The sequence below is a fragment of the Mustela lutreola genome, chromosome 10 (genome assembly GCF_030435805.1).
Source record: "Mustela lutreola isolate mMusLut2 chromosome 10, mMusLut2.pri, whole genome shotgun sequence".
Taxonomy (NCBI): Eukaryota; Metazoa; Chordata; class Mammalia; order Carnivora; family Mustelidae; genus Mustela; species Mustela lutreola.
In genome coordinates, this window is record NC_081299.1 from 71087892 (window position 1) to 71110039 (window position 22148).

The 22148-nt window shown below is 41.6% G+C and overlaps 1 protein-coding gene across 5 annotated transcripts in view; it reads right to left on the minus strand.

Annotated features, from left to right (window-relative positions):
* The window catches only part of CTBS (chitobiase), a 70064-nt gene that overhangs the window by 35990 nt on the left and 11926 nt on the right, over window positions 1-22148 (minus strand). For 2 of the 5 annotated variants that reach the window (XM_059138037.1, XM_059138034.1), the window contains exons 2-7: window positions 18314-18428; window positions 18091-18215; window positions 10116-10272; window positions 6715-6832; window positions 2176-2340; window positions 1880-1979 (exon numbers count right to left, since the gene is read on the minus strand). In XM_059138037.1, coding sequence (XP_058994020.1) covers window positions 1880-1979; window positions 2176-2340; window positions 6715-6791 — 342 coding nt within the window. In that variant the 5' untranslated portion in view covers window positions 6792-6832; window positions 10116-10272; window positions 18091-18215; window positions 18314-18428. Of the gene's footprint in view, window positions 1-1879; window positions 1980-2175; window positions 2341-6714; window positions 6833-10115; window positions 10273-18090; window positions 18615-22148 lie in introns of those variants that run through there. The other 3 variants (XM_059138035.1, XM_059138038.1, XM_059138036.1) reach the window with 3 other exon arrangements.

Below are 22148 nucleotides of genomic sequence, written 5' to 3' on the forward strand. Positions count from 1 at the left end.
GGTTTCTATGCGTGCTCTAACATCTCCGAACCCGTGGAGGGAACACAGACATCAGCCAGATAATCACACCAGGGAGACAGTGCCCACCTCAGCTTGAGGAGAGAGGGAGGTTGGCAATCTAGGAATTTGACTCAGCTGTGCATACTATGCCTGTTGGCCAAGAGACACAGCATGGTCAGGCATGAGGAAATAGACTGAAGACAGAATATGCCAGAACAGGACCCCCACCTTCCCTTCTCTCTCAGGGTGGATGTTCCATTTTAGGCATAATGCATTCCAGCAAGTCCAGCTTGCAGCAGGACAATGGATCCCAGTGGAGAGTGAACAGTTCCTCCTCACGCAGGAATGTGAAGTAACTCGCCAGCCCTGTCAGCCCCACTGCAAAGTCCAGGAGAGAGTTCCTTTCCCAGGCATGACGGGGCTTGCTGTTCTCGGCAGCATAGCATGTTGTCCCCTGGTCAGGAGTTGGAGCAATGGCTATTTCCTGCCACTTCCACACCCCTTTGGTGTTGGGGGCCTTGGCAAGGGGTCCCCATTCTGACATATGGGGCAACTGGTCCTCATCATCAATCATTCAAATAATCAATTTGAATAAAACCAACCTGGCGAAAGTAGTTTTAGATGTTAATAATTTGATCTGCTGTTTTAATATTTTTTTCTTTCTACCAACCCTGTTGCTTATGGATCATAAGGGGGACAAAACCTCCTTTTTTTTTTTTTTTTTAACCCAGTCTTATATATCATGAGCTTCAAAATGTAACTCCCCAGTGCTGTCTGTATGATGCGGGTACCCATGCCCACTACTCAGTTTCTCTAATTCCCTAATGGCGGCAGCCTGTTGTGCACAACAGCGGGGGAAGGCTTGGGTTAGGCCAGACACAGGGTCCACACAAACCAGGCCATATACAGCATCTTCACTTGAGGGGGGGCGCCTATAATCATTTGGCCAGTTCTTCACCAGTTGGGAACTTCAAATGCCCCAGATTCTTTCAGCAGTTGCCTTGGGTGTTGTTTAGAACCCACAGGAGAGTCTGTTCCCTCATTACTGAAGTCGTGTATTCGAAGGGCAATTTGGCATCGTTGGCAATACGCCATCCCACCTGGGCACTGGGATGGCCATTCCTTCTGTGCACCCAGTCTGCTGCACCTACTGAAGGGTGACTGGCTAAAGCTTGCGTCTGAGGTAGGGCATCAGCTTCCCCGTTGCCAGGACTTATCCGTGCCTTGTGAGCCGCAGCATGGAAACCAGTGAGGGCTGCCTCAGACAAGATCTTGCCGATGGACTGAAGAGGCTTCCCACACATCTTGACCCCCCAAGGGCTTATTCGTAATCCTCCACCCCTTGGCCTCCCATTGTCCAAGCCGCAGCACTAATCCCTTTGGTACAGCGCAGCTGTCAGCATACAGGGTTAACGGTCCAGTCCGGGCTCACGCATAATCACCAGCCAGACCACGCTGCTGAGGGAGAGGCCCTGCCTGGAGGAGCGCTGTGTACATTGCTAGGAGCTGCTACTGGGTTTCTGCCCCCTGCCAGAACTGGGACCAAAATGCTAGGGGCACTCCCCTCTGTCTATCCATATCATCGGAGTCACACAATTTAACCTAAATGTTAGTCCTACTAAGGAGATGCCCAGAGCTTTAGAATGCTCTGCTCCTATTTTTGCTTTCTCAAAACCAGCTTGCTGCTCTGATCCCCAGTCCCACATGTGCCCTTTCTTTACCCGGCAGAGTAAGAGATGGAGGTACTATGCCAGGTCGGGAATCAAAGTCCTCCCCAACCCCCGAATCCCTACAGAGGCTCGCACCTCCTTCACATTTTTAGGGGTTGGATAGGATTGTACCTTATTAATCATAACGTTTAGAACACTGTAATTCTTACCGGACCAGGTGAAACCCAAAACCTCATGGCAGCGCCTGGGCCTTGAATTTTCTGTGGATTTCCTGTCCATCTTTTTCCTCGCAGAAGCTCCAGCAAAGTCCTACGGCAGAGGCAAACCCCTCATGTTAATATTATGGTCACTGATGTACACTGTGCTGATGTGAGGAAGGAGACCAGGGATAGGTCCCCAGCCACCATCCCATGACATAGTGTAGGGCTATGCATATGGCCTTGGGGGAACACTTGGAAGGTTTATTATCATCCCTCCTACGTGAAGGCAAATTGATCGTAGTTACCAGAAACCTGTACTTGTCAAAGCCTTTTCAATGAATCTCCTGGAAGATGAAGCACTTTTGCAGGAACGCATTTGGCCAAGACAGCAGAGTAAAACAGCAACTCTGCAGGTAACAAAAGACTTAAAAACTGCCGTGGTTAAAATCTGATGAGAGCTCCTTATAAACCTGGTAAAGACAAAACATAGAAACCTTGTTTTTAATGTATTTATAAACCTTTGTTTATAATTTTTAAATTTAATTATAAACCTTTGTTTATAACTTTTTTTATCAAGAACAGACCAACAATCCAAGAAAATGTTGCCTTCTTAAATAGAGAGAAAACCACATTTTAGTCTTTTACCAGCGTACTTTTAAAACTTACTTATTCCAATCTTCATCGGTCCTGACCACCCGTAAATCTCCTTTCCAAAGATTCCCCTTCACAAAAACCTTCCACAACTTTTTCACTCAGAATTTTGTTCGAAGTTTTCCCTCTCTAAACAAACCAACCTCGATTTAGGACAAAATTAGTTTCTTTTCCCCTCAGTAAAGGAATGTATTTTCGTTCCTTATACCGTTCTCATACACCTCCGCCTTTCCCTACCTACAGAGTTGTTTTCCTTATCATTTCAAGCAGTCTGGATTTCAAAAAGCCTTCCCCCACACCTTCTTTCTCTTTGGCCCCTGTGGGCAATGTTTTGATTACCTCCTGGGGTGTTTACATTTTCTTTTTTAAAGACAGGAGGAGAGTTACAAATTCAAGGGACAGAGAAAGAATATAAGCTTTCTCCTAAGAGTTTCAAGGGAAATTGCTATTTAAAAGTTTCCTTTGTGTGAAGGGTCAGAAGACAGGCAGCTTACCACCACTTACTATAATCTTTTAAAATTTTTTTCATTATTTTTTAGAAATTCCACCACTTAGCATCCTAATCAAGCTTTGTCACAAGTGCCCGGATCTCTATCTGGGGTATCTTGTGCCCTCCTAGTTTGAAAAACAGCACTTTAAGATCTCTGACTTTTTATCCTGCTCTCCCATCCTGACGAATACAAACATCTAATTTTGCTTCCTCTCGTGCTTAAATTCCAATAAAAACTTAAGCCCACAAGGACAAGGAGATGACAGCAACATATTTGGAAGCTGGAAAGCACGAGAGGCAAGTACCCCAAACCCCAACAGTAGGGAAAGCTGAGAAACAACCAATTTAAACTACAGAAATCCTCAAAATGTTCCAGAACTGCAAAAAGAGCCTCAGGAATTCAGGGTTGAGAAGGGAACAGAAGGAGGCTGTCTGAAAACAAGGGAGCAGGTGTCAGCCTGGGGCAGGTATGTTTCATGTGGAACTTAAAAATAAAAACAGCAGTGAGCGCTGCTCAAAGTAGGTAATACCCTTTGCTCACTTAATTCTCACAAGAACCCATGAGACAGACTCTACCACTGTCATTTCTAGTTTACAGACAGAGGGGTCCCAGAAGTTAAACAACACTTTTGCACAGAGAGTAAGGTGTGGAGCTAGGCTTTGAACTTAGTGCAGCTCAGAAGGCCATGATCTTAAGTATGCTATTCAGTCTCGGTCCCACAGCTGAGAAGAGCAAGGCTCAGGCTGGTTAGATGCCTGGGAGCCCCATTTCTTCATGCCCATGAGCATGAGTCACCAGTTCAGATAGAGGAACACAGCATCCCGGGGCCATTTTCAGCAACCACAGCAATGTTATTTTGGTAGGTGGTGATTTAAATTAGATAACAAGACTACAGTCTGCTTTGCAGCGATGGAGAAAACAGTCACTGTTAGGGTGACAGGGTCCAAGACTCTACCCTCAGAGTGTGCAACGTGGGCCAGGATGCCTTCCAGAATCTCCAGGGGTCATCCTTCCCACACATTGAACAGAAGCTCTCAGAGTCCCACCTTACCGCCATCTTCCCCTTCTACCCTTGATAGCATTCAGCCCTTTTCCCGGTCTTCCCAGTATGACAAGGTCACCACCCCACTGAGTAAGCACCCCAGCCTACTTTAGGGAAAGGAACAATTACAAAAAGCTTCTTGACCTTGAGCTCGAAATCATCTACTATTACCCTATTTGGCCCTGGGTTTTCCTTTGGAGGGGGGGAACCTCCAGAGCTATTACGACAGAATTTTCCACAAGGTGCTCTTCAGGTGTTGAACATGAACAGCCAATATTTCCTCCTCTTCCACTTTCCAAATCTTTCCTTTTCTGGACTAAATAAATCAAATTCCCTCAACTGTTCTTCATATAATATAGTTTTCAGACTTTTCACCATCCCACCAGGAACCTTTTCTGACAAGTTTTAAGGACATGGTACGCAGTGATCTGTACCCTCCAGGTCAGGCATGATCCAGCCAACAAAGATCACGCAAAACCGTTACCTCTGAGGAGCTGACACGCCTTTGTGCTTTGGGGCAGCGATGTACCTGTTGGCTCATCACTAACTCATGACCCACTCAAAATCCTTGCTGTGTCTTGTTTGACACAAAGTATTGTTCGACCAGATCTCTTTCATCTTTTACCCGTGAAATTAGTTTGCTTAATGAAAAAAAGACTTTACATCCATCCCTTGAAATTCTACCTCACTGGAGCCTGTCCGTCCTGCCTGCCCAGACTCAGACCATGTGATGTGTCCCCGTGTACTCAAAGGAGAGAAGTTCAAGGGAAAATCTGACATCTTGTCAGCCTAACACTTTAACATGGCTTCTGTCTGCCTGCATGGACAGCGCCAAAAAAGTGTCCATTCACCTGCTGCCAGACAGTGGGGACCAACAGGGACAGAGGTGTCCCTGGAGTGGCGGGTCTGGGGGCTGTTGCTAGGGCCGCTTTGCCTCTCTTTGCTTTTCACAGCTCTCGTTTTTGAATCCAAAAGCAATCAGAATAAACTTCAAGATGACGCTAGGATGCAAAATCTTTTCACAGAATTGACAGAAATGCCTCTGACCCTCTGCAAATGCTTCCTTGTCAGCTTAGGAGTACATCAGGGAGTTGTCTCTAAGGCTTCGGGGTGTAATCTTTTATTTTGAATGAAGACCAAGTCCTCAGAAATAATTGGGCTTTCACCGAATATAAGATCAGCCATATAGGAAAGTTTATAATTTAGAGTGTGCCTTTATGAAGCAATAACAGTATTTTGCAATGTTATGGCTTACTGTTTTAGTTTCAAAACCAATTTTAAAGTTCTTACAATTGAAAATTCTGATTAAAATGTTAAGTTTTCTAACTCTGGCTCCTAAGTGGTTTTTTGTTGGTGGTGGTTTTTTTTTTTTTTTTTTTTTTTTTTTTTTTTTTTTTTTTTCCAGTATCTCTTTCGAATGCAAGAAGAAAAGTACAGTGAGTTGTTCTGGCATGACTGAGAAACAGCTGTGGCCATAACTGTACATTCCTTAAATCCCATCTCTATTGCCTCGGTGATCCTAGTTCAGGCCTGCTTGTTTTCTTCATCAATGGAAGATGTGTTCCTTTAGAATTGGAATTCACTGAGGAATAAGACCTATCTTCTGTCCATGGGACAATTTGAATTTTGGTTTTAGCTCTCCAGTGGAATCTTTGAACAAAGGGAAATGAGTTGCAGATGATACCGCGAGATGAAACGGGACACTGTCCTGCTGTAATTTTAGGCGGAGAAATAGAGCCAAGTAAAATCTTTTGAATGAATCAACTCTATAATCAAAACTGAAGCCTCATTAAATGCCATATAACAAAAAACTAAAATAGCAAGTACTGGGAAGCAATTACAATAATCATTTAAGATCAGCTAAGATCAGTTAAGAATTCTGACAACAGGTAGAATCATTATGGAAAGCAAAGCAAAAGTCCAGCTGTTCATCCTCACAAGGTAAGAACCTTACCGAATGGCAACTATTGACAGAATCCAAAAGGATAGGAAATAGGGCCCATTTAATTTACATATTGAATTAATAACGGCAAAATAACCAATAGTGTCTGTGGCAAGGAGTTTTTAAGTTACACTTTGAATTACTCATAATATTTGTGATCACGGTCATATCATTAACAGCAAGACATAAGTAATTATTTTTAGCTGCCATGCTGCTGTCCACAATGCCCTTTAATATATATATATTATCTCATCAAAACACGTCCAGTGAAGAGTAATAGATTCAGATACAGTACCTCTCTAGATATTGCAAATAGATGTGTGAAGCTCAGTCTTGAACTGGAGCACGATTACCACCAACTTTAGTCCCTTGCCTTTGTGAGGATGCCATGGAGCTCCCTTCCACCCCCTCACCGCCCCTGACCGCGTTTGCCGGGCTCAGGGCACAGAGGCTGTCCGGCGACTGTCCCTGCTCTCAGTATTATGGCTCATTTTGCTCAAGACCTTCTGTAGCTGGGTTTTGTTTTCTTCCAGGAGTGTTTGCTTTTGCTCTCACTGGGGAGGCAACGGGGACGCTGAGGTTGTGACTTTGCCGCTCTGGTCCTCCCTGGGGTGCTGCTCTGCCTCCCTGAAGACCCACGGCCAGTTCTGGGCTCGAGCTTTCCAGAAAGTATTACAGAAAACATTACCATTTTTGACAGAATCTTGAATGGGATTACCTCCGGTTTCCATCTAAATTCCAGAATTCCACTGTGATTTCTTTTTTCTTTTCTTTTTTTTTTTTTTGGAGACACATGCTTATGTGGGCCAAGCTTGCATGATGTTTTCAGTTTTATGCTATAAGTAAAATTGATATTGATGATGATGATGATTCATGAAAAGGGGTCACAGAGCAGAGCGAGACAGAGTCCAGGCTCCACAATCACACTGAGCTGGGTTCAAATCTCAGTTCTGCCTAATTCTAATCATTTGACCACTAGAATGTTATTTAACTCTTTGAATTGTTATGTTGTATGAAATAGGTCACAACAGTCTCACTCTCACAGATGCTAGGAGAATCATGAAAGAAAGGGAATGCATGTGAAAACTTTGTACCTGACACATATTAGTATTAATTTTCATTACTGTTCTTAGAGGGGTATCAATGACTAGATCCCACACACAGCTAAGAGTGTGTTTTGGACCTGTAAGTATTACGTAAGTTTTGGTTTCATAATAAAATGAATAAATGCATATTATTAGTAGGTGGTACCGCTAATATCTTATTCAATGAAATTGCAAAATATAAAATTTGCACATCCCTTTTTTTAAGAATCAAATATTTTCATTATTAGTTTATAAATTTCTGGATGGTTTAAGCCATCAAAGCTAATAGAAAAGATTTTTGACTTCATCAAAAATTGCCTCTGACAGACCTTAAAATGCAGCAAATGCAACCTTCATGCCAGGGAGAAAAATCAAATGCAAGTAAGTGTTTGAAAACATTTAAAGAGGAATAAAATAAAATCTGTCGATATTCACTTACTCATTCATTCATACATACTATTTAATGAATATGTGTTGAGTAGGGCAATGCCCTAGGTTTATTCTGTATTAATCCCTCTAAATTCATAGCTGGCGGCAGCGAAGGCTGCATTGGGCTGAGGCCTGGATGACACCACAGGACTTGCGGGCCAGAAAGGAGCGCATTCTAGGACTCCACGTCTGCTACCGTCAGTGGGAATGGGGCTCTTCCTCCCCAGACTTCTTCGCAGGACACCCTCATCTTTCTGACCTCTGAGCCAGTGTCCCAGTGCTCCATCTTTGATCTCTTTTCTTCTTAATCCATACTCACTTTTTGAATGATTTCACCCAGTCCCATGACTGTAAGTACAAACTACATGCTTATGAACCCCAGCTTTATATCTTCCCCATAATCCCTCGCCTGAGCTCCAGATCTGCACGTTTAATGACCTACTTCATCCTGCCATTTGACATTCCACAGGTATCTCAAACTCGCCCGGTCGAAGTTAAGCTCCTGGTTTCCATCCCTTACTTGCTTCTGCCGCAGTGTTCCCCACCTTGGTCATTCCCTAGCCAATCCCCAGCTGCTCAGGCAAAGCCCCCTTTCTCTCTCATGTACGTCCAACCATCATCTTCAAACTCTCCCCAAAACATCTCTTGTCTCCTCCATCAGCACTTTAGTCCAAATACCCATCGGCTCTTTCCGTGCCGGCTGTAATAACCCCTATTTGAATCCTTCTGTTCTTATCCCCTCAAAAGAAGCCAGAATTCTCTTTTGAAACGGTAATACATTTTTATGGTATTCTTATCCAACACATTCCAGACTAAATCCATGTCCTTACCATGACTTCTGATGCTCTACAATGCAGGCTTCTGCCTGTCATTTTCCTGCTGTCTCTCGTGCCTGCAGCTTCTCCGCATTCTTTGACGTCCCCCACCTTGTTCTTTCCTCAGGGCCTTTGCAGGAGCCACTCCCTCTGCTTTGAACACTCTCCCGCAAGCTTCTCAAGGCTCTTCGCATCACTCCTTTCAGACCTCTGCTCATCTGTGACCTCCCCATAGATCTCCTGACCAGCCTCTCTGAAAGGCTCTTCCTCACTTGAAATCACCCTACTTGGCCTTATTTTTCTTCAAAGCACTCATCAACCCCAACGTATATTTATTTGTTTAGTGGCATCTTAACCATTAGAAGGGATTTCGTTTTTCTTCTTGATCTCTGAATTCCTGTTACTTACAATGGTGTCTGATGCATAAAAGGCATTCCATAAGTGTTTGTGAAATGGGTAAGTGAATGTCTCTACTTCCTTCCACCCCGAAAGCATTGCACTGGGGACAGACCGAAGTTCAGGTCCTTGACTTTTTGGGAACATTTACTGAACACTTCTGTGCTGGGTGTGATACTAATAGGTTTTTAAAAAATATTCCTTATCCTATGTAAGTCTCAAACCCTACAAAGTAGGTATTCTTATTGTCATTGCTATTATTTTTTTTAAAGATTTTATTTATTTATTTGACAGAGAGAAATCACAAGTAGATGGAGAGGAAGGCAGAGAGAGAGAGAGGGAAGCAGGCTCCCTGCTGAGCAGAGAGCCCGATGCGGGACCCGATCCCAGGACCCTGAGGCCATGACCCGAGCCTAAGGCAGCGGCTTAACCCACTGAGCCACCCAGGTGCCCCTGTCATTGCTATTATTACCTTCTATTTTAAAGATGAGGGAACAACTCAGCAAGGTTCAATAACTTGGCCAACACAGCTGGTAAGAGATAGGTATGTGTTAGGAAAGGCAGTTGGGAGCAGTTTGATGACCCCTGAGCAATGGCTGAAAAGTGCCTTGGGCCTGGAACATTCCCTTGTATGGAGATAAAGAGCCATCACAACCTGTGTTGTTGGACATAGCTCCTTCTTTGGAACTATCTTTCCTTATTCTGGGTTTGGTGTGTACTCAGAGACTCTCCCCCTGTGTTTTCAAGATCCTTGTGTTAGGTGTGTGTGTACGGGAGGGAGGATAGAGGTAAGCTATCTCTGAAACAGCTCTAAAAAATTCTTCCAAGCTGTTCAGCCAAGGCTCCAGATAATTCCAATCTCTCATTGCTAATATTTTTCCATTCTTAAGTATGATTTGTTTACTGTTACAAAGTGAGTCATAGGACATATGGAGAATTAACTCAGATATCCAGTGCCATGTGAGTGAACAAGTTCTTTCCCCGTGAACACACAGGGGTACAGTATATTGGATATTGTTTATGCTGTCTCCAGGAATTTGGAAGAATTGGACATAAGAAAGAAAATTCCTGACAACATTCAAAATTATGTCCCGGAGGATCCTTTTAAATAAATAGAATTAACTTCTAGAGAAAAGGAGGTGGGTGGTACTGTACTCATTAATGATACTGATATATTTTTTTTAAGAGTTTATTTATTTATTTGACAGAGAGACAGATCACAAGTAGGCAGAGAGGCAGGCGGGGAGGGGGGGATTCCCTGCCAAGCAGAGAGCCCGATGCGGGGCTCGATCCCAGGACCCTGAGATCATGACCCGAGCCAAAGACAGATGCTTAACGCACTGAGCCACCCAGGTGCCCCAATGATACTGCTATTTTCTTAAAGTCACACTTACCTCTCAAGGTGCTTATAACATTGTCATCTCCAAATAGATTCATTGCAGCAATGATATCTAAGAAACATTCTCATTCTGGTGAAGAGGTTCTTTATATTTTTGTTCTTGAAAAGTTGTTCACATAGATATTTTGTTTCAGAATAGTCCACACTTCTTCCTGAAATGCACAGGATTATGTAAGACTTGGCATTTCATTTCTTACACGTCTACTTGTCCACGGCATTGTTAGAGATCAGTCTCTCACTCTTCTTGTGAAACGTGGTAAGAGATTGAGAACAGAAGATTTTCATATTTAATTGCTAAAGTGTAAATAGTTGATTATCTACAGAACAGTTTAATCCTGGTTGGCCTTTTCCTGCCTCTCCAAAGTCTCCAAGACAGAATCAGACAACCATGGAATGTCAGAAACAGAAGAGGCAATGGAAACCCCAAACTTAATCCCTCCTTTTAGAGAAGACAAGAGTTGCTGGCTTCCACTGCCATGATTTGTTTCCAGGGAATAGAAATCCATCAAACTATTTGCATAGGCAAGGAAAAAAATTAGGAGAAGAAAGCAGTTTCCAAAATGGACTGCAAATATAAACAAAATTGTTTTTGTTGCCCTCTTTGCCAACACCCCATCTCCATTAGCAGAAACATGAGAAAGTTCAGATTGATAACACGTGTATTTGGTGTGCAGTTATTATTATAAAATTGAAAAGATTGAATTTGATATAATTATTGGGTCTCAGGCCAATTTACAACTCCTCCAATCATCTGTTTGCAACAGTGAGCCATGAACGCAAGAATGGCAATGACAATTCTGAACATGGCGTGTCCAAATGAAACTGCAGAGGTTCTAGGGATTTGATAAAATGTTTAAGATATTACCTTATCTGGAGTACCATGCTTATATCAGACAAACTAGATTTTAAGCCAAAGACTCTAATAAGAGATGAAGAGGAACACTATATCATAATAAAGGGGTCTATCCAACTAGAAGATCTAACAATTATAAATATTTATGCCCCCAACTTATGAGCGTCCAAATATATAAATCAATTAATAACAAACTTAAAGAAACTCATTGATAATAATACAATAATAGTAGGGGACTGTAACACCCCACTCACAGCAATGGACAGATCACCTAAGCAGACCAACGAGGAAACAATGGCTTTGAATGACACACTGGACCAGATGGACTTCACAGATATATTCACAGCATTTCATCCATACATTCTTTTTGAGTGCACATGGAACATTCTCCAGAACAGATCACATTCTGGGTCACAAACGAGGCCTCAACAAGGACAAAGAGATTGAGATCCTACCATGCCTATTTTCAGACCACAATGCTATGAAACTTAAAGTCAACCACAAGAAAAAATTTGGAAAGACTTCATGGAGGTTAAAGAACATCCTACTAGGGGCATCTGGGTAGCTCAGTAGATTAAGGGTCTGCCTTAGGCTCAGATTGTGATCCCAGCATCCTGGGATCGAGTCCTGCAATGGATTCCTGTTCAGTGGGGAGCCTGCTTCTCTCTCTCCCTCTGCCCCTGCTTTTGCTCTTTCTCAAATAAACAAACTCTTAAAAAAAAAAAAAAAAAGAACACCCTACTAAAGAATAAGTGGGTTAACCAGGAAATTAAAGAAGAAATTTTAAAAAACATGGAAGCAAATGAAACAAAAACATGACAGTCCAAAATCTTTGGGATGCAGCAAAGGCAGTCCTAAGAGGGATGTATATTGCAATACAGGCCTACCTCCAGAAGCAAGAAAAGTTTCAAATATACAACCTAACTTTACACTTAAAGTAGCTGGAAAAAGAACAGAAAATAAAGCCTAAAACCAGTAGAAAAGGGGAAATAATAAAGATAAGAGCAGAAATCTATGATATAAAAATAAAAATAAAAACCAGTAGAACAGATCAATGAAGCTAGGAGGTGATTCTTGTCAAGAATTAACAAAATTGACAACCCCCAACCTGATTTATCAAAGAGAAAAGAGAAAGGACCCAAATAAGTAAAATCATGAATGAAAGAGGAGAGATTACAACCAAAATCACAAAAATATAACAATTATAAGAGAATATTATGAGCAATTATAAGCCAACAACTTAGACAATCTGGAAGAAATGGATAAATTCCTAGAAATATATAAATTATCAAAACTGTAACAGTAAGAAATAGAAAACCTGAACAGATCCATAACAAGCAAAGAAACTGAAGCAGTAATAAAAAAAAAATCTTCCAACAAACAGGAATCCGGGGCCAGATGGCTTCCCAGGGGAATTCAAGCAAACACTAAAGAATTATTACCTAATCTTCTGAAACTGTTCCAAAAAACAATAGAAATGGAAGGAAAACTTCCAAACTTATTCTATGAGACCAGCATTATCTTGATCCCCAAACCAAAGACCCCACTAAAAATGAGAATTACAGACCAATATCCCTGATGAACATAGTTGCAAAAATTCTCAACAAGATACTAGCTAATAGAATTCAAGATTACATCAAAAGGATTATTCACCACAACCAAGTGGGATTTATTTTTGGGCTGCAGGCCTGGTTCAATAACTGCACGTCAGTCAACATGATCTACCACATTAATAAGAGGAAGGATACGAACCATATGATCCTCTCACCAGATTCAAAAGAAGCATCTGGCAAGATACAGCATCCTTTCTTGATAAAAACCCTCAAGAAACTAGGGATAGAAGGAACATATGTCAACATCATAAAGGCCATAACAAAAACCCCATGGCAAATATTATTCTCGATGGGGAAAAACTGAGCTTTCCCCCTAAGGTCAGGAACAAGACAAGGATGTCCAGTCTCACCACTGTTATTCAACATAGTACTAGAAGACCTAGCCTCAGCAGTCAGACAACAAAAAGAAATAAAAGGCATCTGAATCAGCAAGGAAATCAAACTCCCCCTCTTTGCAGATGATATGATTCTCTATGTAGAAAACCCAAAAGACTCCACCAAAAAGTTGCTAGAACTGATACATGAATTCAGCAAAGTCACAGGATATAAAATTAATGTACAGAAATCTGCATTTCTATCCTCCAATAATGAAGCAGCAACAAGGGAAATCAAGGAATGGCTTCCATTAACAATCACACCAAAAACCATATCTAGGAATAGACCTAACCAAAGGCTGTACTCTGAAATCTACAGAACACTAATGAAAGAAATTGAGGAAGACACAAAGAAATGGAAAAACATTCCATGCTCATGGATTAGAACAAATATTGTTAAAATGTCTATATTACCCAAAGCAATCTATACATTTAATGCAATCCCTATCAAAATAACACCAGAATTTTTCACAGAGCTAGAACAAACAATCCTAAAATTTGTATGGAGCCCAAATACCCAAAGGAATATTGGAAAAAGAAAACCAAAGCAGGAGGTATCACAATTCCAAACTTCAAGCTCTATTACAAAGCTTTAATCATCAAGGCAGTATGGTACTGGCACAAAAACAGACACATAGATCAATGGAACAGAATACAGAACCCAAAAATAGAACCACGACTATATGGTCAACTAATCTTTGATATTCTTTGGAAAGAATATCCAATGTAAAAAAGACAGTCCCTTCAACAAATGGTGTTGGAAAAATTGGACAGCCACGTGCAGAAGAATGAAAGTGGACACTTTATTACACTATACACAAATTCCAAACAAATGAAAGATCTAAATGTGAGACAGGAATCCCTGAAAACCCTAAAGGAGAACACAGGCAGCAACCTCTTTGACGGCGGCACAGCAAGGTCTCCGGAGGCAAGGCAAACAAGAACAGAAATGAACCATTGGGACTTCATCAAGATAAAACCTTCTGCAGAGCAAAGAAAAACAATCAACAAAACTAAAACGCAACCCTTGGAATGGGAGAAGATATTTGCAAATGACATATCTGATAAAGGACTCGGAGCCAAAATCTGTAAAGAACTTATCAAACTCAACACCCAAAGAACAAATAATCCAATCAAGAAATGGGCAGAAGACATCAACAGACATTTCTCTAAAGAAGACATACGGCTGACAAACAGACACATGAAAAAGTGCTCAACATCACCCACCATCAGGGAAATACAAATCAAAACCACAATGAGATATCACCTCACACCAGTCAGAATGGCTAAAATCAACAAGTCAGGCAATGACAGATGCTGGTGGGGATGCGGAGAAAGGGGAACCCTCCTACACTGTTGGTGGGAACGCATGCCGGTGCAGCCACTCTGGAAAATTGTATGAAGGTTCCTCAAAAAGTTAAAAATAGAACTATCTATTGACCCAGCAATTGCACTACTAGGTATTTATCCAAAGAATACGAAAATACTGATTTGAGGGATGCCTGGGTGGTTCAGTCTATTAAGCAGATGCCTTCAGCTCAGATCATGATCCCTCAGGGTCCTGGAATTTGAGTCCTGCATCGGACTCCTTGCTCAGCAGGGAGCCTGCTTCTCTCTCTGCCTCTGCCTTTTTGTGCACTCTCTCTCTCTCTCTCTCTTTCTGACAAATAAATAAATAAAATCTTTTTAAAAAAATACTGATTTGAAGGGGCACATGCACCCCAATGTTTATAGCAGCATTATCAATAGTCAAATTATTAAAAGAGTCTAGATGTCCATTAACTGATGAATGGATAAAGAAGATGTGAGATATACACATATATACGTATCTATATATATGTATGTGTGTGTGTCATTTGCAAATGTGGCCATTTGCAATGACATGGATGGAGATGGAATATATTACGCTAGGTAAAATAAGTCAGAGAAAGACAAATACCATATGATTTTACTCATATGTGGAATTTAAGAAACATAGGAAAATAAAATAAGGATAAGGATAAAAGAAGATAAAATAAGGAAAAATAAAATAAGATAAGTAAGATAAAATAAAATAGGAATAAAAGGAAAATAAGATAAAAACAGAGATTGGAGAAAACCATAAAAGACTCTTAACTATAGAGAACAAACTGAGGGTTGCTGGGGGAAGGGGGGACGGGGTAATTAGGTGATGGGCACTTGGCGTAATGAGCCCTTGGTGTTCTATGCAACTGATGAATCCACTAAATTCTGCCCCTGAAACTAATACTATATGTTAACTAAACTTAACTTCAAATAAAATCTTGGAAGAATGAATGAATGAATGAATGAATGAATGAAGATATTACCTCATAATTAAAGCAAGTTCCCTTAAAATAGCACTTCAGTTTGCAATAGTCACTCCAGATGGCTAGGTGAGGCTATTTATGTTATCCTGGTCAATTATGTAATTACTACCATTATGTTTTCTGGGCAAATGAACTCATCATTCTTTGCTTCCACCCATACCAACTTCAAAGAATTGTCACGAAGATAAATCAGACAAATGCAGGAAGACAGCAGCTTTAAACTGGGGTTCTTTGGAAGTGCACAAGTGAATTGTGTGTAAGACTGGTGTATGTATGGGCACAGAGTATTTTTCGTTAGAAGCTTTTAGCAAATTCTTTTAAAGGAATCTGTAACCCCAAAGTGGTTAAGAAGCATTTATAGTCAATCAAAAAAAAAAGGTTTCATTAGAGCTATTTTAGAGTAACCTCTACCTCCTCCCCCTCCCCCGCCAGATACATATGTAAGATAAGGATCTTGACAAAACAGAAAGTGAGTTCCTGAAATCACAAGTGTTCTTGTAATGCCAAGAAAGCCAGCACCTTGCGCGATAACGTAATTGTCAATGGCAGCACCAGCAGCCCTCAAACTGAGCATCCCCAATTTGGCTGCTCGGATCAAAGAATGCCCTTTCTGTCAACACGAATAAAGCCGATACAGCCTCAGAAAAGAGAGTCTCTTTCGCTATCACTGCACCATCCCCTTTACCTGTTTCTCATAATCATTTCTTGACATGCACACTGACCCTCCTGATTTCTAATTCACGCTGGTAGTAAACAACAGATTCAATGACCTAGCCGGTTATTATGCTATGAGTATACATTGAGCGTCTTCCGGTTTCCAGGCACCAAGCTCTCCAGGGATGCAACATAAACATTATGTAGCCTGAGCCGACAAGGGCCAGGAAGGAACCCTGAACAATATAGCATGGGGGGTACCACTTGACAGAAGCACAGGAAAGCCCAGCATACACATGATGAACTCCTAATTCGGTCTTGATGGTCAGTGAAGGAAAAGAATATTAATAAACATTCCTTAAATAGCATTCATTGCATACCAGACACTCTTCCAAGTGCTTTATTTTATATCACTGTTTCATTCACCGGAGGATTCCAATAATGCTAGCTGAAAAGCCAGTCTGCAATGTAAGGAGAAAGGTCTCCGGAACATTCCAGGCAGAAGAGCAGGTATAAAGCCCCAGAGGTAGGAGAGTAGAAGAAAAAAGACATGAAGGTGCATCTGACACAGCCCCTATCAGCTCACCAGATCTCACTGTCCAGTGCTCAGGAATTCTTCAAACCAGTAACTGTTGGTAGCACAACAATGGCCACAGCAGGGGTCCTTATATTGGAGATGTTGGCAAATATCACAAATCAATCAGAATTTATTTTTTGTTGTTGCTGTTGGGTTTTGTTTTGTTTTTTTGAGGCAGTTTATCAGCACGTCACTTCCCCAGGGTATGGGAAAAGGTGACCTGACCATGAGGGTCATCAACCACTCTGATGAGACAGGTGGAACGGCCTTCTCTAAGATTCGATTCTTAGCTCTTGGGAACAACCAAATGAGGTTTGTTAAAGACATGAGTACAACTAGAAAATGTCTCCATTTTTTGTTGAGCTAGGGACACACTCAACCTTAAATCCTTTGTTTATATGTTTATCTTGGCATTACTTCCATAGACAAGGTTACTTGTGTTTTTTATGCAGTCCAAGGCCATTTTGTTGACAGATAATGTTAGAGTGGTGTGCCAGCATAAACTTAGGGAGAAAAAAGGTGGCATGTTAGAATATCATGTAAAAACAATTTAATAAAAAAAAAATATTATTTTGGGATGCCTGGTTGGCCCCATCGGTTAAGCATCTGCCTTCAGCTCATGTCATGATCCCAGGGTCCTGGGATTGAGCCCCACATCAGGCTCCTTGCTCAGTGTGGAGCCTGCTTCTCCCTCTGCCTGCCACTTCCCAACTTGTGCATATTATTTCTCTCTCTCTCTCTCTCTCAAGCAAATAAAATCTTTCTAAAAATTAAAAAAAAATTTTAACATTTTACTGGCATTTGACCCAATTTAAACTGAACCATTAGATCCCAAATTGTATCTGAAATATACATATCATCCTCTAGTTCAGCAGTTAGGCTAACCTCGCCTTCTCAATTATAAAACCACTCTTGTCGTAGTGCAATTTTTATATCCAGACTAGATGCAAAGCCTATGAATAAAGCACAATATCCTTAAAACTCTTAGGAAATCTTTTAGGACTAGAAGGAAGCTGTCCCCCAATTCTCTTCATCTTGAAGTAACATTATATCTAATATGGATGTATATTAGATATATAAGTACACGCACATATACTTTATATATACTTTATATATGTTTGTGTGTATATACACACCACACACACACACAGTAGAGGCAATCAGCCCTGACAGGCAGGAAGCTTCACTGGAGGACAGCAGTGTTTACTGTCTGAAGATGGTAACACTCCATAGCAAAGAAATACTATGTTCCTAACTTATAGCCATTCACCCAATGCTGAAACCCAGAAGAGGACAAAAAAAGTGCCCGTTTGAAGCAAGCGGAGCTCTGAACTCATGGAAATCCCATGGTCCATTTAGAGCTTTCAGAATGGCTGTGTCCAGAGCAAAATGAAGCCTTTACAGAGAAGGGGGATCCCTTTCACTTTCTATGCGCTCCATTACTGTCTGTAGGCAGATCATAAACCAGGTTATTTATCTGTTCGTATATTGATTCATATTTTTTTTATGTGTAAATCTTCCACTTTGTTCAAGTTCCCAGAAATGTATTTTCAGATTTTAAAAACAACTCACCAAGAGACTCCTTTTGTCTCGGCTGCCATCTTTCTCATCCAGAGATTACTTTTCTACATGATCTACTTTTCTACATGATCATTCTGGCCAACCTTCCTGATGCCATCACAGCCTCTGCCTGAAACCTAGAAGGAAGGTCCAAAGCAACAGATGAAAACTCAGGGCAGAATGGTGGAATAACCTTTTCCAGCAAAATGAAACTGGAGGCCACGAGGAGCTATACCAGCCTGGCGCATGCGGACAACTTCCCTCATCCAACTCTGCTGCTGTGGCGTGTTCTTCACTGCCTGGTTCTTCATGTATGAAGTTACCTCCACCAAGTACACTCAGGATATCTACTGATTATGTGAAAGAGAAGAGAATAAAATGACATTTCTTGATCCTATTATGTGCTAAACAATTCACCTGTCTTCTTTCATTTACTCCTCACCACAAACTGCAAAGGAGGTGGATTTAAGCTCATGTTACAAATGAGGGCAAGTAACTTGCATAGGATTACACATCTTTCACTTAACTATTCAACCATTTAGCAAACATTCATCCAGGGCTAACTAAGAGCTAGGTGATCAGTAAACAACAGGTGTTGGTTCGGATAAACAGCAAACAAACAAACAAACAAACAAACAAAACATGGTCCAGCTTCAGGTCGGTTTCAGTTTTCCTGCAGTGAAAGTCACAGGAATGGAAGGAAACTCAGTCCCGAGTGTTGCGATTTGGAAATGGCCTTCAGAGAAACCAGTGTGGAGGGGCCTCTAATGAACCAGAGCGGAGCCTCTAGAGAACACGTGTTGAGTGCCTACAGGAGGAAAGGTCCTGTGTTAGAACTGTCAGAACCCTTATCTTGGTCTCCTGGACTATCATTATTGCTTGAAGAATGCCGAATTACCTTCTAACAGAAGACTGGAAACCTACCATACAAAATCAATAAAAAACCAAAAAGCAGGCTGTTCAATTTAGAAGTGGGGGCGCTTGAAGCTTTACTCATATGCCACCCCCCACCAGGGCTCCTGGGCAGAACATCTCAGACTATGTAGGACACAGTTTGAAAATCACTGAGCAGCTCAATACAGCATTGATTCAGGAGAGTGGGCATTGCATTCCATGGCCCCTGGGCTGCTGGTCTAGGAAGGTGCTGGGGAGCTCTTGTCCTGGGACCTGCCTGAGTGTGGACTGGGGGCCATTCATGTACACTATCCCATTGCTCCCCATACCCTTCCCTTGGCAAGGGCTGACATCCTTGGTCTTGCTTATGATCACCCAGTTGTGCTTGGGGTCTTCCTAGTTGGGATATTGGGTGGGCAAATTCTAGAACTGCTTAGTACAAGCAATCTGAGAAAAACAATCTGGCCATCTTCTCCTGCAGCTGGGAAGAGTGTCACCTGATTATCTCCACAGGTCATCTGAACACCTGTTGTCTGACCGTCTCTACCTGGCAGCAGAGAGGAATGACACCTGGCCATCTCCACCTTTCTTGAGATCATCTTCACCAGGAAGCTGAGAGGAATGTTAGCAAGCCCCGGGCAGTGGCGTTCACACCCACCTCTTCAGTTCATACATTGATTGTTTTCCTGATAGTCGCTTGCAACATGTAACATCCTGGGCTCGTGAGTGTTTGACATATTTTCAGAGGCATGAATGTTTCCAAGCTTCCCCCTGGTATGCTCAAATTTAACAGTATCAGAGCGATAGAATGTCATTAAAGCAGACACCTTTGCTGATGCTATGAAGGGGTCTTTGGGCCAGTGGCCATTGTATTCATCAGTTTGGAAACAAAATTAAATCTGAAAACAAGATTGTGGGAAATGGCTAAGACATTCTTCAAAGCAAAACAAATGAAAGAAAATATAAAGAACACCCCTAGTATTTATCAAGGGTTTATTTAGTTCATTCTAACAGTGAGTTTATTAATTCATCCTATAAATATTTAGCAAGTATCTTCCAGTGAAAGGCTGCATAAGGATATACATAAGGATACATATAAAGATATATATAAGGATACAGCCTTGGGATAACTTTCAAAGAGTTGGTAATAGTTCCATGATGTCATACCTGACGAAATTCCAGGGTATTTTAGGCTTTCAGCTATTATTGTTTCTCTCCAATTCCCTACCATTCCCTTTCTGAAAAACTGCAAGTCTTCAGGAAAACCATCAGGCCCTGGGCAGCAGCTGATTTGTCCTTGGGACAACCCCCAGTGGCCCAAATGGTCACCAATGTCATTTTGAGCCAACCTCCCAACCTGGACTAGAAGAAGCAGATCTGGGGTGGGGTGGGCAGGATTTTGTCGTCTGCAGGCAGAAATCTGTCTGGGTTCTACCCAGATGAGAAAAGAAGAGCTGAGAAAGCCAATTTCAAATTAAGTTGGCAGAAGCCAGAGTGACAGAGACAATATTCTGGCAGCTTTTCATTGACCTCTAAATCCTTTGCACTTGAGAGAACAGCTAAATCAGAAAGATTAACACTTGGATTTCACTGGATTGCCTCAAGTATAAAATAATGTGAGCAACTTTCTCTTCTAATTTGGGGAGGGTCACCAGAGTTGGAGGGGAAGAAAACACCTCCACCTGTCTTCTCCACATCCCTCCTCAAGCACCTTCCCACTGGGCTTTTGGGGCTCCCCCCTCAGAATGCAGCAGGGGCTCTGCTCTACCTGCAGGGTTGGGGGTGAGTCTCTTCTCCTGGGAGCTCTCTGAGGGATCCAGGGGAAGTGGGGCTTGGAAGTTAAGATCACAGGTGTTCTGCTCTGTCCCTCTCTCTAAAGTCAATGAAACCAGAATTATGTTTAAAAGAGGAGGTTCCTGGGGGCACCAGGGTTGGTTAAGCATTAGACTCTTGACTTGGGTTCAGGTCATGATCTAAGGGTCATGAGATGGAGCCCCACTTTGGGCTCCATGCTGAACATGGAGCCTGCTTAGCATTCTCTCTCTCTCTCTAAAAAGAGAGAGGAGCCCTTTACTTAGAAAATTCTGATAATGGTGGAAGAATTGCTGGTGTTCTCCTAAACTAAAAAAATAGAAATATTATTTTTGCTTCTAGGGAAGAACATGGACAGTTGAGAAAGCTGTGGATTTCTGCAAAGCCACAGCAGGAAGAAAGTGGAGGAGAATTATTTAAAAGGGGAGAATTTACTAATAAGAAATAGGCCTCTCTGGGTGACTGGGTGGCTCAGTCATAAAGCGCCTGCCTTTGGCTCAGGTCCTGATCCCAGGGTCTTGGGATGTGGCCCCATATCGGCTCCCTGCTTGGCGGGAAGCCTGCTTTTCCTCTACTGTTGTGTTCCTTCTCTTGGTGTGTCTCTGTCAAATAAATAAATAAAATCTTAAAAAAAAAAAAAAAAAGGGAAAAAGAAATAGGCATCCCTGGTTGCCATAAACTTCCTAGCTCTTCTAATTCATTGACACTATGAAGCAAACAGCACCCTGCCTGAATCAGAAACTCACTTAGCAGACATTTCAGAATATCTGAATGGCCCAGAAGAAGGGGAAAAGTTCAAAACAGAAATGTGAGGTCTCTGGCTATAAGCAACATTTAGAAAACGGCCTCTTTAGGAAAGAAGCCAATCGCTATTATACATTCAAGAGCTTGAACTGGATTCGATGAAGTTTCCTTAAATTTTGTTTATATATCTGAACGAAGAACCTTTAAGAGCAGTCTTTGCTTCTGCTCCCAGACTCCCAAGGACCCATTTTTATTTCAAGCCTTTAAGAAAATCCAAAATGTAGAAACAAACGATGGACAATTCATGCACATTTCACTGTAGTAATAAAGTAAAGGTAAGTCAATCCTGTTTCTAAGAAACTGAGCTCTACAGGGACCAGCAGAGTAGCAGACATAACGTCTCTGTGGAATATTTTACCTAAGTCTCCATTTTGTTTTAATTTCATCAGTTCAGACAAATTGGATTGTGCTGGCTAACTCGGGGACAATAAAATATTCCCATCACATACAGATTTCCTGTAAGTGGTTTTGCAGATGGAAGGTTAACAAAGGCTTGGAGGCTTAAAAATTAATTCTGTTGAGACATTTGCCACATTTATTAACTATTTTTACTAGAGCTC